This window comes from Suricata suricatta, chromosome 6 (genome assembly GCF_006229205.1).
Source record: "Suricata suricatta isolate VVHF042 chromosome 6, meerkat_22Aug2017_6uvM2_HiC, whole genome shotgun sequence".
Lineage (NCBI taxonomy): Eukaryota > Metazoa > Chordata > Mammalia > Carnivora > Herpestidae > Suricata > Suricata suricatta.
The window spans coordinates 54,737,186-54,752,766 of record NC_043705.1 but is presented as its reverse complement, the minus strand read 5'-3'; the positions used below and the strand labels follow the sequence as shown (position 1 = coordinate 54,752,766).

The 15,581-nt window shown below is 34.0% G+C and overlaps 1 protein-coding gene across 1 annotated transcript in view; it reads left to right on the top strand.

Annotated features, from left to right (window-relative positions):
• The window catches only part of TBCA (tubulin folding cofactor A), a 75,921-nt gene that overhangs the window by 54,260 nt on the left and 6,080 nt on the right, over window positions 1–15,581 (top strand). The window contains exon 2 of the mRNA XM_029942468.1: window positions 7,231–7,336. Coding sequence (XP_029798328.1) covers window positions 7,231–7,336 — 106 coding nt within the window. The remainder of the gene's footprint in view (window positions 1–7,230; window positions 7,337–15,581) is intronic.

Genomic DNA, 15,581 nt, shown 5'->3' with positions numbered 1-15,581 from the left:
CTGCTAGGGATTTACCCAAGAGATACAGAAATGCGGATGCATAGGAGCACATGTACCCCAATGTTCATAGCAGCAATGTCAACAATAGCCAAAACATGGAAAAAGCCTAAATGTCCATCACCTGATCAGTGGATCAATAAACATTTTTTTAAAAGGTAATACAGGTCTATAATCTCTTATGAAATCTTGGACCCATAAACATTTCTGCATTCCAAATTTTTGTAAATTTTTGAACAGTAAGCTTATGTTTTCATAACATCTAAAGCACTCTATAATCAAACATGTTAATATTTCTGCAGTGAAACATGGAACTATTCACATTAAGGAGGATACATAAAGTTTATAATTTCATGTTGGTTGAGGTTACATTTTGCTGCCAAATCAATTTGTTCCAAACTTAATAAAAAATTTTTTTTCTTAAACCTTTTTGGATTTCAGAATTATGTGCATTTTGGATCAGTATTATTTAAGCAATGAGATTACAAATTTTTTATTTTAATTTTTTATATTTTTTGTGTTTCTATATAGGAACGTAAATATTTACAGAAAAAATATTTTAGTAACAAATTTAAAAACTGTGACCGTATACTTAAGCTTTCTTACTAAGTCTTAGCCTTCCCTAAAGGAAGGGAAAAGAGCCAGAAGATATTCATTCAATAATTTAGCAAATACTTACCCAGAGTCTACTATTTTAATAAACATAGGTAACCTTCTAAGTTATTAGAGAAATTAATATTTGAAACCATGATATAATACCATTTCACATTCTTCTTATTGTCAGAAATTTAATAATTTTGACAAGTCCGGTTGTTCATCATGATGCCACAGAGCACTAGGCTATTTCCTACAGTGCAGGGTGGGTATCAGTTGATACAACTACTTTGGAAAGCAATTTGATACTATCTAGTGAAGTTAAAGTTGTATACTCTATATCATACCATGTAACTTTTCGTTAATCATTGATTTCTACTGTCTGAGAGTAGAAACTTTTCACTTTCTCCTACTGCATCTTTCCCCCAACCATTTTATTCAGTGTAATGTTATATGTGAGCACTATTATGTTTCTCACTGTGATTTTTTTTTTCCTTTTTCCAGGGCAGTACATTTGTTGTTCAGTAACTTGCTTCCTGAGCCTTTTCACAAAATAGGGCTTTTTAAACAAAAACTTTACTTTTTTTTTGTTTTGATATGCCAATAGCCATGCAAATAGCACCTTGACTTGTCAACTGTGACATGTAGTTAAGAGCCTCTGCCATTTTGCTGGGGTTATCGCTGCTGTTTTTTGTAGATGAGCACCATGGGCTAGAATGCCTTGGATCCCTGACCAGAGTTGTCCGCGGGCCTAGGCAGGGGGTCCATCTCTTTTTTTGCCTACTTTCTCAAAAATCACAATTTTCTTATTCAAGCTTTGTGAATCGCTTTTCTTAGCTTTAGAATTGTTTTGTACATCCTTTAAGTTGAAAATGTTGAAAGAAAATAGTGAGATTTTTATATTTAGCTTTTTATTCATTTAACAAACACTGAGTGTTTACTATGTATAAAGGTCAAGAATTTCTCCTAATCCTGTCTTCAGGGAACATAAGATCTAGCTAATAAACTGGCTTCAGTTTTGTGTGGTAAACGCCAAGATAGTTAAAGGTTGGATGCAATTAAGTAGAGGTCTTCTCAGTCAGGGTCAGCAACCCTTTTTTGTAAAGGAACAGATAGTATCTGTGTTATATACGTGGGTTATGTTGGCTATACAGTTCTGTCACAACTACTCCGCTGTCATTGCATGGAAGTAGTCCGAGGCGAGTGAGTGTGGCTGGACACTGAAATGTGAATTCTATATGATTTTTACATGTCACAAAATATTTTTTAATTTTTAACCATTTAAAAATATCAAATTTACTATTAAGTACTTTTTTAAACCTTTAAAAATCATTCATAGCCCTCAGACATATTAAAACAAGTGGCAGGCCAAATTTGGCTCATTTGCCATAGTTTGCCAACGCTTGTTCTAAGACTAGTCCATTCCATGTCAACTACTCTCATTTATTTGGAGAATTTAGTAACCTAGGTTTAGGAATAGTGAAAATCTCATTGCTAATCCCAGTGGTTTCTCAGTATCCTTGATATTCTGAATAATAATCATGATGCTATAAAATAATAAAAACAGCAATAACACTGTCACATTGGTGATATGTAAGTTACTCCAGCAAAGATTCCAAACTAATTTGCTTACAAGGACGAAGTGAATGTTTGGGAAACTGGAAGTTGTGTGAGTTGGGGCAAAGTGAAAAGCATACAGCTTATGTAAAAAAAAAAGTAGCCACTACCTAGCTCCCGTACAGTAGAGGGAAAGCAGCCCAGTGTTCCCTGATGAAAAACATTCAGGAGAAACCCAGACTTATATGTAAGTTAAATTATGTCTCCTACTTGTTTAATATGGCTACAAATCTGATTTTTTTTTAACATTGTGATATAAAATCATCTTTAAGAGTCGTTTAAGCAACTAACTTGCCATCTCTGTGCCAGCAAGTTTGACTGTTTAAAAGGAGTTCCTGGAGAAGTGTCTGTAGTGATGCCCATTACCTGTCTTACTTTGAAATCTTTAATCTCAGAGGATGTTTTTATCTCAATACTGAAAACTGCTCTTAAAGCAGTTTTAAACTATATGTCAAAGGCACACTTCTGTACATTAATGTTCACATGTTCAACTGTCATAATTCTAAGCTTGTGGCTGACTTTGTGGTTGTAGCAAGCTCTTTTTTTTTCTTTTTGTAAACAGTTTTATTGAGAGATAATTTACATACCATACAAATCCCCCATGTAAAGTATACTGTTCATTTGCTTTTAGTATATTCATAGAGTTGTACAACTGTCCCCACAGTTATTTTTAGAACATTTCATTGCCTGAAAAAAAAAAAAAACCCTGACCCTTTAGCAGTTATACTCCCAGTTCTCCCTTCATCCTTTCCTAGTCAACTACTTAATCTTTCTGTCTCTATAGGCTTGCCTATTCCAGATATATCCTATAAATAGAATCGTATAAATATGTGGTCTTTTCTGTTTGGCTATTTTCATGTAGGATGTTTTCAAAGTTCATGTTACAGCATAAATCAGTACTTCATTTCCTTTTTATTGTTCAGTATTCCATTGAATGGGTATATCATACTTTGTCTATTCATCAGTTGATAGACTTTTGAGTTGTTTTCACATTTTGCCTATTACGCATAATGCTGCAATGAACATTCGTGTACAAGTTTTATGTGGACATATGTTTCCTTTTCTCTTGGGTAGACACTTAGGAATGGAATTACTGATATATTATATATGGTAACTCTGTTTAACTTTTTGAAGAATGACTAAACTTCAAAAGCAGCTGCACCAATTTGCATTCCTACCATTAGTATTTGATGGTTCCAATTTTCCACATCCTTATCATCAACACTTGTTATCTGATTTTTTCTTCCTTTTTAATTATAGTCATCTTAATGAATATAAAGTGATCTCTCACTGTGATTTGGATGTTCATTTCCCTGAAGACTAATGATGTTGAGTATCTTTTCATGTGCTTATTGGGCATTTGTATACTATGCCCAAAAAATTGGTAAAGAGAATCTGCATAGTATACAAATGCCCAATAAGCACATGAAAAGATGCTCAACATCATATTTGTATACTATGCAGATTCTCTTTACCAATTGTTTAATTGGGTTGTCTGTTTTATTATTGAATTGTAAGAGTTCTTACATATTCTGGATACACGTTTCTTATCCAATATATGATTTCCAAATATTTTCTCCCATTCTGTTGTCTTTTTCACATTCCTAATAGTGTTCTTCAGAACACAAAAGTTTTTCATTTTGACAGAAGCCAATTTATCTTTTTTTCTATTTCTTATGGTTTTGGTGTTATGTCTAAAAAGTCACAAGGTCATTAAGGTTTACGCCTAAAAATAGGATTTACCCCTAATGTTTTCTTCTAAAAGTTACATAAATTCTATGGGGTGCCTGGGTGGCTCAGTTGGTTAAGCATCCAACTTTGGCTCAAGTCATGATGTCATGCCTTGTGGGTTTGAGCCCTGCATTGGGCTTTGTGCTCACAGCTGAGAGCCTGGAGCCTGCTTCGGGTTCTGTGTCTCCCTCTCTCTGCCCCACCTTTGCTCATGTTCACTCGCGCTCTTTCTCTCTCTCTCTCAAAAAGAAATTTAAAAAAGTAAAAGTTACGTTATTTTACCCTTTTAGATCTTTGATCCATTTTGAGTTATTTTTGTATATGGTTTGTGTACGGTGATGAGGTGGGGTAGAAATCACAGACTTTAACCTCAAAAATCAAACCAAAGATAAAGTAGCTGAAAATACTAATAAGTAAATACATAAATAAGTGGCAGGAAATAAATGAAACAAGACTATCAGAATATTAATTGTGAAGGCTCAATGAAGAATACATGGGATTTATTATGCTATTTTCTCTAGATTTTTTGTTTGAAAATATCCATAACAATGTTTCTCTAAATATCAATTTATTATAGTTTATTACTACCATTAATTGTATTGTCCTATCATCTATAGCCTTAGCTTGATATTGGACTGTTAGTTATTAAATGGCCCTTAGTACAAGTTTGGTCATACTATGAAAATCTTCTTTACAGTAAGAAAAACTATAAAATCAAGACAAATTAAGCTAAAGCTTTTTTAAATATCAAGGTCTCTAAATTCTTGATTTACCCAAAACTTTTATTCTTCTTAGAATTTTATGAACAGTATGTATAAATGTGTTATATACAAATTTGTGTAGTTTACAGATTTCCAAAATATACTTCTCCAACTTGGTTCTAGAGAATGTTGAGTGGAGAAAAGTCTTTTTTTTTTTTTTTTTTTTTTGCCCCAAGTAAGCTTGCAGTTGAACAAAGTTATACTAATTTCCTTACTACACGACTTCTTACGGCCTTTTAACATGCAATACATATCCAAAATCTGTAAAATTTGGCAAGCAGTGTTTTTTAAGCTTATTTGACCATTTACATACCATGGAGTAGTTTGGAAAACACTGGACTACATGTTTAAGATCATGTTATTGTCATATTTAGACAACTAAATAGTTTAAGTTATTAGTTAATTATCACTACCCTAATGATTTTCATTTCTTAGTTTCTCCTTATGTCTCTCCATTTCTGTTGCTCTTATTTTATAGTTTCCTGTCATATATTAATTTGTCTAACTACTGAAAGTGACCAGATTTTGAAATTGCTGTTTCTCTGCTAATATGGGTTTATAAAAATAATGGAAAGTATTTTCAGTTAATTATGCCTTTAAAATATAATAAATGATGACTTTATATTTGTATTTCTTATTTTAACTAATAGCATTTTCAAAACTTGCAAAAGGGAATTAATTGTTTAGAGAATTAAAACTATTAAATATATTTTGGTGTCTTTCTAATTGAATTTTGTTTTATTCCAGAAAATTTAGAAAATATTACTAAAGAAATAACTAGCAAACTTTAAAATTATTCAAAATTGAGAAAACTGGTGAACTTTGATCCAAATCAGGAAAGATGGCACCATGACAATGGAGAAACACAGGAGGAGAATGAACATCAGTCTAAGGGTGATGTTCAGTGTCAGACCTTTTAATGAGGCCAGTCAATACTACTGACTATTGGCGTTTTATATGCAGTAGTGAATGAGTGAAGGACTATAATCGTAGCTCACTACTTACTGTTGCTTTTGTATTAATATTCATCTATAGGGATATTTTAAAAGTCAAGTGAAGAATAAACTCAAATGTAAAAACTCAAAAAAATTTAATGCCCAGCTGACTCCCCCTGCCCCCCATCATTAGGGCTTTTCTCCTCAGGTAACCACAAATAGTACTTTCCCAAGCACTTTATTGTTTGTTTCTTGAGTATCCTCTGTTGTTTGTGTATATTCAGTTTAACATAAAATTTTGTATTTTGTGTCTATTTTGTACTTTAGTTTTTTCACTATGAAGTTTTTCGCCCTCAAAATGAGGGTATGAAGGCCATAATACTCTGCTGTAAATATTGTTATCATTTTGTTATATTTTCTTTTATCTATGTCAGGAACACAAGATCATGAAAGACCAAATGAGCTTTGCTTGCACACCTCAAAATTCCAAACTGGATCATTTTTAGTGTTTTAATATTTAATTTGTAGTTTATTTGGTGATTTAAATCCAAATTTAAAACCTGATTTTAAAGGAAAAAATATTTTTTATATTTCTGAACTTATACTAAGACCTATTAGATATGAAAATTAAATATTTTGAAGTACACTTAAAAATCTTCCTCGCAAATGATTAAACAAAAGCCATGAGCATGCTCCAATATGATTTTTAAATTCCATCCCATCAACATAGATGTAGAAATAAGAAAGCAAATCAGATAGAGACAGCTGCTTTTAATGTGTGTACACTGTGAAAGCTTTTTATTCTGCTTTAGATTATTGTGTATTTCAGAATGTTAGTGTTTTCTTGAACTACATTTTTGTTTTACATTAAAACTGTTATTAATCAGGATTACAAGAGATTGAGCTATTATGGTTAATTGCATTTTGGTTATCTGAGGAATAATCAGTAGACCTTTGTATTTCTCTTGAAATTTATTGTTAAAAATCTCCTGATCTTTATCAATACCTTTTCTTGCTTTAGTAAATAAATATTTGTTTCCACTATTTATCTATAAAAGAACCATATCTAAACTATTTACCCTAGTCCCTCACACAAGGAATGTCAGACATAAAATTAACTATACAGTAAATACTTGTTAAGCAAGTTTATGTTGTCTTTCTTTGTTTCAGATTTGGAATGCAGTATACTGATTTTTTTCAGTAAGCTGAGCTTTTCCTATTATGTTTCAAGTACATGTATAAAATTTTTGAAAACATATATTAATAATAAAGTAATACAGAAATACTAGTAATAATTTTGTGTTTTTTATAAATACAGTTATTATGGTGAAACATGTTTTTAAATAAAAATTTAAGAATTTTATGTTTTGAAGGTTCCACTTGCTTTAGACAGGTATAGTACCACAGGCCTGAGGATCTGACTTACTATGTCTATGGCTAAAGTATTTTTCTCTCCTTCCTTTCCTCCCTCCCAATCTAGTACACATACTTTGCTATTTTAAGCATGTTTTATATTTACATAGTTTCTTTGTTTCCTGTGGTCTGTTTGCTAGAGAGAAAGTTAATTCTTGGAAAAATTTTTGGTTTATTTATAGATTGGTCAAAGAAAAAATGATGTATGAAAAAGAAGCAAAACAACAAGAAGAAAAGATCGAAAAAATGAAAGCTGAAGATGGTGAAAATTATGCCATTAAAAAGCAGGTAAAATTGTATCTTTGGGCTGCCTGGGTGACTCAGGCAATTAAGCACCCGATTTTTAGCTCAGGTCATGATCTCACGGTTTATGGATTCGAGTCCCAAGTTGGGCTCTGCATTGCCATTGCAGAACCTGCTTTGCATTCTCTCTCTCTCCATACACACACACACACACAGCACCTAATCTTATGTTAAATATACTTATTTATTTAAATTTATAAATATTTTCTCCAAACTGATTTGAAGACCACCAAAATAAGTATATATATTACCCTTTGCAGTGGCTTCTTCTGATTATCCTCATGACGAATTTCAGTTTCCTTAGTACTGCATTCAGGGTTCTTGCTTTTGGCACCTGCCTATCCAACCTGATCTCTTGCCATTCCCTCCCTGAGCCTTTTCATTTCCTGATCATGCTATGCTCTTTTCCTTTGCTGTGGACATACTGCATATGCTCTTCCCACTTCTCCTACTTACCTTCTCCTTATAAATTCATGTTTATCCTTTAAACATCCCCTACACTCTACCTCAACATGGAGATAGGTACTCCTCCTCTGTTCTCCCATAACCACTTATTTATTCTCATCTTGGCATATTTTTTCAAATTTTTATTTAAATTCAAGTTAGTTAGCATGTACTGTAATAATGGTTTCAGGAGTAGAATTTAGTGATTCATCACTTACATAAAACACCCAGTGCTCATCACAAGTGCCCTCCTTAATGCTCTTTACCCATTTAGTCCATCCCCCCACCCCCCTCCCTCCATCAAACCTGTTTGTTCTCTATTCTTAAGGGTCCCTTGTGGTTTGTTTCCCCTCTCTTTTTTTCCCCTTCCCATCTGCCCATCTGTTTCATTTCTTGAATTCCACTTATGAATGAAATAATATGATATTTACCTTTCTCTGACTGACTTATTTCACTTAACATGATACACTCTAGCTCCATCCACGTCCTTGCAATTCCATCATAGCATTCGTTGGCTGATACTTGTTTCATAATTCCTTGAGAAAATAGGAGCTAATGGGAACTTTCTCTTTTTCCTTGATAAAATCTTTCAACCTATCTGTGTTTGTACTTGTACTATCTTTCATCCTATTAGAATGGATTATATTCCCTAACCCTTGTTAGAACCATCAGTGATAATGTTTTCAGGTCTTTGTCCTCATCTTCCATCACCTCGGCAGCATCTGATACAGATAACGACTCTTCTTTAAGCATTCTTTTATATTAGTATCTTTAACAGAATAGCCTCCTGGTTATTCCTCAGTCTCCTTTGCTGAAACCCTCCCCCCACCTCCTCTGTTCACCGTCTTCCCCCACCCTGCACTCCCGTGTGTGTGTGTGTGTGTGTGTGTGTGTGTGTGTGTTTTAACCTTTAAAAGTTCTACCTACAATTTCTAGGTAAGCTCATGCCATAACTTTAAGTACCATTGTTATGTCTACTCATTTATTTAACAACAGATATTTATTGAACCCCTTCCTGCTTGCCAAAAACTGTTCCAGGCATTCTTTTAGGCATGGCATTAAAAAACAACAAAAGAAATAAAAAAACAATAGTCCCTGCTTACTAGTGCCACTATCTCCCAATTTATATATCTGGGCTTGACCATTCCAGAGAGATATATATTCAACTAATCACCTACTTGACATATTCTGTTGGGTGTCCAAAAAAAAATCTACGGCACCTGGGTGGCTCAGCCGGTTGAGAATGGAGCTCTTGATCACTCAGGTCATGCCGGGCTCCGCACTGAGTATGGAGCCTGTTTTAGAGTCTCTTTCTCTGTCTCTGTCTCTGTCTCTCTCTTCCTCTCTGCCCTTCTCCCCCTTTTACTCATTCTCTCTCTAAAAATAAAATAATAAAATAAAATAAATAAATCAATCAATAAAATCTTAGTCTTCCCTTAAGCTAACCCATCTTCCCCAAACAAAAGCTATTCCTTCTCTTGTTAACCCCTTTCAGTAAATGATACCTCCAGTCATCCATATCTAAAAGCAAACATTTGGTGAGTCTCTTTCTGATGCTTCTCTGTCTCTAATAATAATCACAGCTAATATAAGCAAGTCCTGTTTCTTACTGCCTCTATTTCTTTCCCTCTGCCACTACCCCTAATCGTGTTCACTCTCATCTTTTGCCTACACCATTACGAAGCCTCCTAGTTGGCATTTGACTTTGTGTCTTGAAATCTCCATTCCCTCCTACCACAGCAGCCAGATTAATCTCTTTAAAATGGTACATCAAAGGCGCCTGGGTGGCTAAATGTCCAACTCTTGGTATCAGCTCTGGTCTTGAGATCACGAACCATGTTGGGCTCTGCACTGAGCATAGAGCCTGCTTGGAATTCTCTCTCCCTCTCCAGCTTGTGTTCTTTCTCTGTCTCAAAATAAATAAACTTCAGAATCTTTTTCAGATCTTTGTCTCCTTTACTTAAAATCCAGTGTGCAGTGCATGTAGAATAAAATCCAGATGACACTAAGAAAAAGGAGAGTAGAGGTGCACTTGGGTGGCTCAGTTAAGCAACAGACTGTTAATACTGGCTCAGTTCCTGATCTTGCAGTTTATAAGTTCAAACCCTGTTATTTAAAAGTATTAGCCTCTTACTTCATTATCATTAACTATATATGCAGTTATAAAAAGGGAAAAATTATTGTTTGAAATTTCCCCATCTACATTCAGCCATGTTAAAATTCTCTCTTTTGTCACAGTGGTCATGGTTTATAACATGATTTCTTAGATTCCTAATCAACCTACACTTATATTCAAAAATACTATCCCATGTATAATTACAGAACAATAAATCTGTTTACTGCTATTATCAATCTGCAGTGTCTACAGTCGTCAATTGTGATTTTGTTTGTCTGATAAAACTTTGTCTTTAACTCAACCTACATGATTTTCTCAATTTCCTTTTTCTAGTTGAGCTATACTGTGGCCAGCGATTCATGTTTTTTTTTATGCAGTGGGAGTTGCATTGCCAGAAGCCCTGCATTATTCCTATTTGCCTAGGACTTTAATATTGGGAATAGTTTCTTTACATCTGCCATGCCCCCATAGAAAATATCAAGGAAGCCACATGCTGTGTTTTGTGGGTTCTCTACTCACCTCCCTGTATTTCCTCCTCTTCTGAGCTAAAGGCCTTCCTTAGCCACTTCTCACTACCTTGGCTCTTTTATCATTTGGATCCATTTTGCTCTGGCTTTCCTGGATCTTATGAACTGAACCTATCTTAAATAACACACATTTATAATGCTATCAGTCAGTACCTACCAAATTTCTTCCCTGTAGTTGGTTGTCCAAATTGGACTTTCCTGGACTAGACCTAATTTTGGTTCTTGTAAAATAAGTAACGAGGCATAAGACAGGATGCTAAGAGGCCAAAATACCAGTTAGTCAAAGAATTCATCTTTTCTGGCTAAACAATATAATGTAACCTCAGATACCAAATTGATTTGGGTACTCTGCTCACAATATCCCTCTTCTTCTTTACTCCCCTCATCGCAATTAGGGATGGATGCAGAGGATTTTGCCCTCAAATAGTGAAGCTATTCTGGTCTTTTGTTTTTTTAAACCTATCTTGGAGCAGAAATGATTAGCAGTGGTAATCAAACTTTTATCCCTGTTATTTCACCTGAGGCATGACTCCTCTTATTTTCCAGAAGTAATACTAAAAAGACAAGCTGGTACAGTCTTCCCAACAAGGACTTAACAGTTATTATATATAATTGCAGTGTTATAAAATTTGTCTTTTTGAGAAAGATGCACACACATTGTTTTGTGATTTAGTTGAAACATGAGTTAACATTCATAATCGGATATTTCTTTTTCCTAAAAATGAAGGGGAATTTTTTTTCTTTAAGTATGTAGAAAATAATAGGAAGCTTCAGTCTAAAAGAGGAATTTGATCAAGTGTCTTTCACAAGACTGATTCTGCAAGAAACACCATATTTCTTTTATCAATAACATTATTTAAAATAACTTCTAGTGATTCAAGAAAATTGTATTGCCTCTTGTTACCTGTACTCAGGTTTACAAATGGTACTCTGTCAGTACATTTGTTTTGTTTTTTGTTGTAGATTCATAGGAAGTTGCAATAAATGTTCAGGGAAGTCACACATACCCGTCACTAGTGCTCCTGCAATGTTAGTAATGGTTTCTTGTATAATTAAAATATCCAGACCATGAAATTCACATTGATACACCACAGAGCTTATTTGTATTTCACGTGTTACACATGTGCTCATGTGTGTGTGTGTGTGTGTGTGTGTGTGTGTGTGTGTGTGTGTTTTTGTATATAGACCAGTATAATTCCATCACATGTAGAATGTGTAACTGCCACCACAATCAAGTTGGGAAACTATTCCATAACAACACTGTCTTATGCTTCTTCTTTGTAGTCCCTGTCTCCACCCCCAAGTCCTAAGTAATTAACACTATTTGAAGAATCATACAGTATGTAACCTTTTGAAATAGGCGTTTTCCACCTAGCACAGTTCCTTGAGGTCCACTAAAGTCATTCAGTCTGTCAACTTTGTTTCTTATTATTGCTGAGCAGTATTCCATGGTATGGATGCATTATAGTGTAACCACTGAAGGACATTTGGAATGTCTCCAGCTTTGGACTGTTATGAAAAGGCTGTTGTGAACATTTGTAGACAATTTTTGCATGAACATAAATTTTCACTTTTCTGGGATAAATGCCCAAGAAATTGCTGTGTTGTATTAGTACATTTTTTGTTTTAAAAGAAATTGCCAAACTCTTTTCCAGAGTGGCTATTTTACATTCCCACCAGGGATGTGTGAATGATTTGATTTTTCCACATCCTCACTATATTTTATTTTAGCGTATAGCTGTCACATACATGCTAGCTGTGTAGTGATACCTGATTGTGCTTTTAGTGTTGATTTTTCTAGTGGCTACAATGTTGAATATTTTTTGCTTATTTGTCTGTATTATCCTCTTTAGTGAAATGTCTGTTCTTCTCACTTTTTAATTAGATGCATTGTTTTTCTACTTTTAAGTTTTGAGAGTTCTTTGTATATTGTAGATAAATGCGCTTTGTTGGATATATGATTTGCAAATATTTTCTCTTAGTCTATAGTTTGTCTTTTTAGCCTCTTAACAAGGTCTTTCACTGAGCAGCCATTTTTAATTTTGAGAACATCTAATTTATGGCTAATGCTTACTTGTGTGAATTACACTTTTGGTTTTAAGTCTAAGGCCTCTTTGTCTAGTCCTAGGTCCCAAATATTTTTTTATTTTTTTCTACAAGTTTTGTGGTTTTATGTCTTACATTTCAGGTTTGATCAGTTTTGAGTTCATTTTTATGTAGGGTGTGAAGCTTAGTTTGAGATTCATCTTTTTGCCTATAGATGCCCAGTTGCTCTAGTATTTACTGAAAAGGTTATCCTTCCTTCATTGAATTGCTTTTGTGCCTTTGTCAAAAAGCCATTGGACATATTTTTGTGGGTCTGTTTTGAGGTTCTCTCTTTTGATCCATTAACCTGTGTGTATTCCTTTACAAATACCACCCTGTCTTGATTACTCTAGCAATAGAGAAAGCTTTAATTGTGGAAGAGTGAATCATCTCACTTTCTTCTTTTCTTGTTCATTTTACCTTTTCTACTTCCTTTGCCTTTCCATAAAAACTATTAAGTTTGTCTATGTCTATAAAACACCTTGCTAAGTTTTGATAGAAATTGCATTAAACCTGTATATCAGTTTGGAGAGAATTGAAGTTTTTACTATGTCAAGTCTTCCAGTCAGTGACCATCGTAAGGTAAGTCCTTCCAGTTTATTTAGGTCCAACTTCTTGCATCAGCATTTTTTATTTTCAATGTATAGATCCTGGACATTCTATTAGATTTCTCCTGAGTATTTTGTTTTCTTCGAAAATATAAATTATATTGTTTTTAGTGTTGGTTTCCACGTACAGTATTTTGTTATCAGATAGTGAAATACATTCGTTTTTTTGTGTGTTCATCTTGTAACCTATGACATTACTGAACTCTAGTTTCTAAGTTTTTTTTGTGTATTCTTTCTGGTTTTCTACAGAGACAATCATGTCACTTATAAATAGAGACAGTTTTATTTCCTTTCTATCTGTATTTTTTTTTTATGTTTTTTATTTATGTTTGAGAGACAGAGAAAGACAGTGTGAGCAGGGGAGGGTCAAAGAGAGAGGGAGATACAGAATCTGAAGACAGTTTCCAGGCTCTGAGCTGTCAGCACAGAGCCCTACGCGGGGCTCAAACCCACAAACCATGAGATCATGACCTGAGCCGAAGCCAGACGCTTAACCGACTGAGCCACCTAGGCACCCTTTGATCTGTATGTTTTACTTCTTTTTCTTACCCAATTGCTCTGGCTAAGATTTACAGTATTGTGTTGAGTAAGAGTGGTGAGTGTGGACATCTCTCTTTGTTTCTAATCTTAGGGAGATAGCATTCAGTCTTTTGCCAATAAATGTAATATTAGCTGTTCGTTTTTTTGTTAATACTGTTTTTCAAGTTGAGGAAGTTCTGTATTCCTACTTTGCTGAGCATTTTTGTCATGAATGGGTGTTGGGTTTTGTCAAAGGCTTTTTCTGTCTCATTTTATAAAACCATATGAGTTTTCTTCTTTGGCCTCTTGATAATGTGGATTACATGGATTGATTTGTTGAACCAGCCTTCTGTACCTGCTTGTTCACTTGATTGTGATGTAGAATTATTTTTAGTTTGCTAATGTTTTGTTGAGAATTTTTGTGTCGAAGTTTATGGTCTGCAGTTTGCCTTTTTTTGATACTGCTTTTGTCTGGTTCTGGTATCAGGTTAATTCTCATCTCATAAAATTAGCTGGAAAATATTCCCTCTTAAAGTATTTGTGTAAAGTTAGTGTTAATTCTTCTTTAAATATTTGACAAAATTGTCCAATGGAACTATCTTGGTTTGAAGAGTTTCATTTCATGATCTTTTTAAATAAAATTTAATTCCTTACATGATTGTAGAACTATTCAGGTTATCATTTGAGTTTTGGTGGTTCGTAGGTTTCAAGGAATTGGTTCATTTCTTCTAAGTTGTTGAATTCATGAACATTATGAACAGTATTATAAAACTATTCATGGTATTTTTTTCCTTTAATGGATGCAAGATCTGTAGAGATAGGATCTGTTTTGTTACTAATAGTGATTTGTGCCTTCTCACTTTGTCAGTCAGTCTTATTGGAGATTTATTAAATTTTTTTAATGTTTTATTTATTTTTGATAGAGAGACAGAGCATGAGAGGGGGAGGGGCCGAGAGAGAGGGAGACACAGAACTGGAAGCAGGCTCCAGGCTCTGAGCTAGCTGTCAGCACAGAGCCTGACGCGGGGCTCGAACCCACGAACGCAAGATCTGACCTGAGCCAGAATCGGAGGCTTAACCAACTGAGCCACCCAAGCACCCCGATTTATTATACTTTTAAAAACTCAGCTCTTTGTTTCATGGATTTTCTCTGTTGTTTTTTCTTTATAATTTCTTTGATTTCTGATCTTATTTTATTATTCCCTTCTGCTTGTTTTGGTGTATTTTCTGCCTCTTTTTGTATGTTCCTGATGTAAGAACTTAGATTTTTAAATTGAGAGCTTTCCTTTTTCCTAACATAAGAATTTGCTGCTATGTACTTCCCTCTCAGCACTGCTATAACTGATTCCTACAACATTTGATATGTTATATTTTCATATCATTTATCTGTGTATTTCTGTTTCTTTTCAGACTTCCTTATTGACCCATTGGTTATTTACACTTAAGTTGTTTAATTTCTAAGTGGTTTGAATATTTTCCTGCTTATTTTTATTATTGATTTTTAATTTTTATTTCATTATAGTCATATACGCTCTCTGTGTTACTTAGTTCTTTTATTTAAATTTGTTGAGGTTTTTGTTTGTGTTGCTGTTGTTTTTGTTTTTGTTGTTTGATGCAGGTTATGGTATACTGCCATGAATGTTTCATGGGTGCTTGAAAAGTATTTGTATTTTTCTTGCTTAGGTAAAGTAGTCTATAAATGTCAGTTAGATCCTGTCAGTTGATGGTGTTGTTCAGTTTTTTTATATCTTTGCTGATTTTTGTGGGTTACTACTTCTACAAGTTGCTAAGAGTGAGACATTAAAACCCCAACTCTATATGTGGATTTGTCTTTCTTCTTTTAGCTTTATCAGTTTTTGTGTTAATGTATTTTGAAGCTCTGTTGTTTAGTGCATACACATTTAGGGATTATTTTTCTTGGTGGATTGATC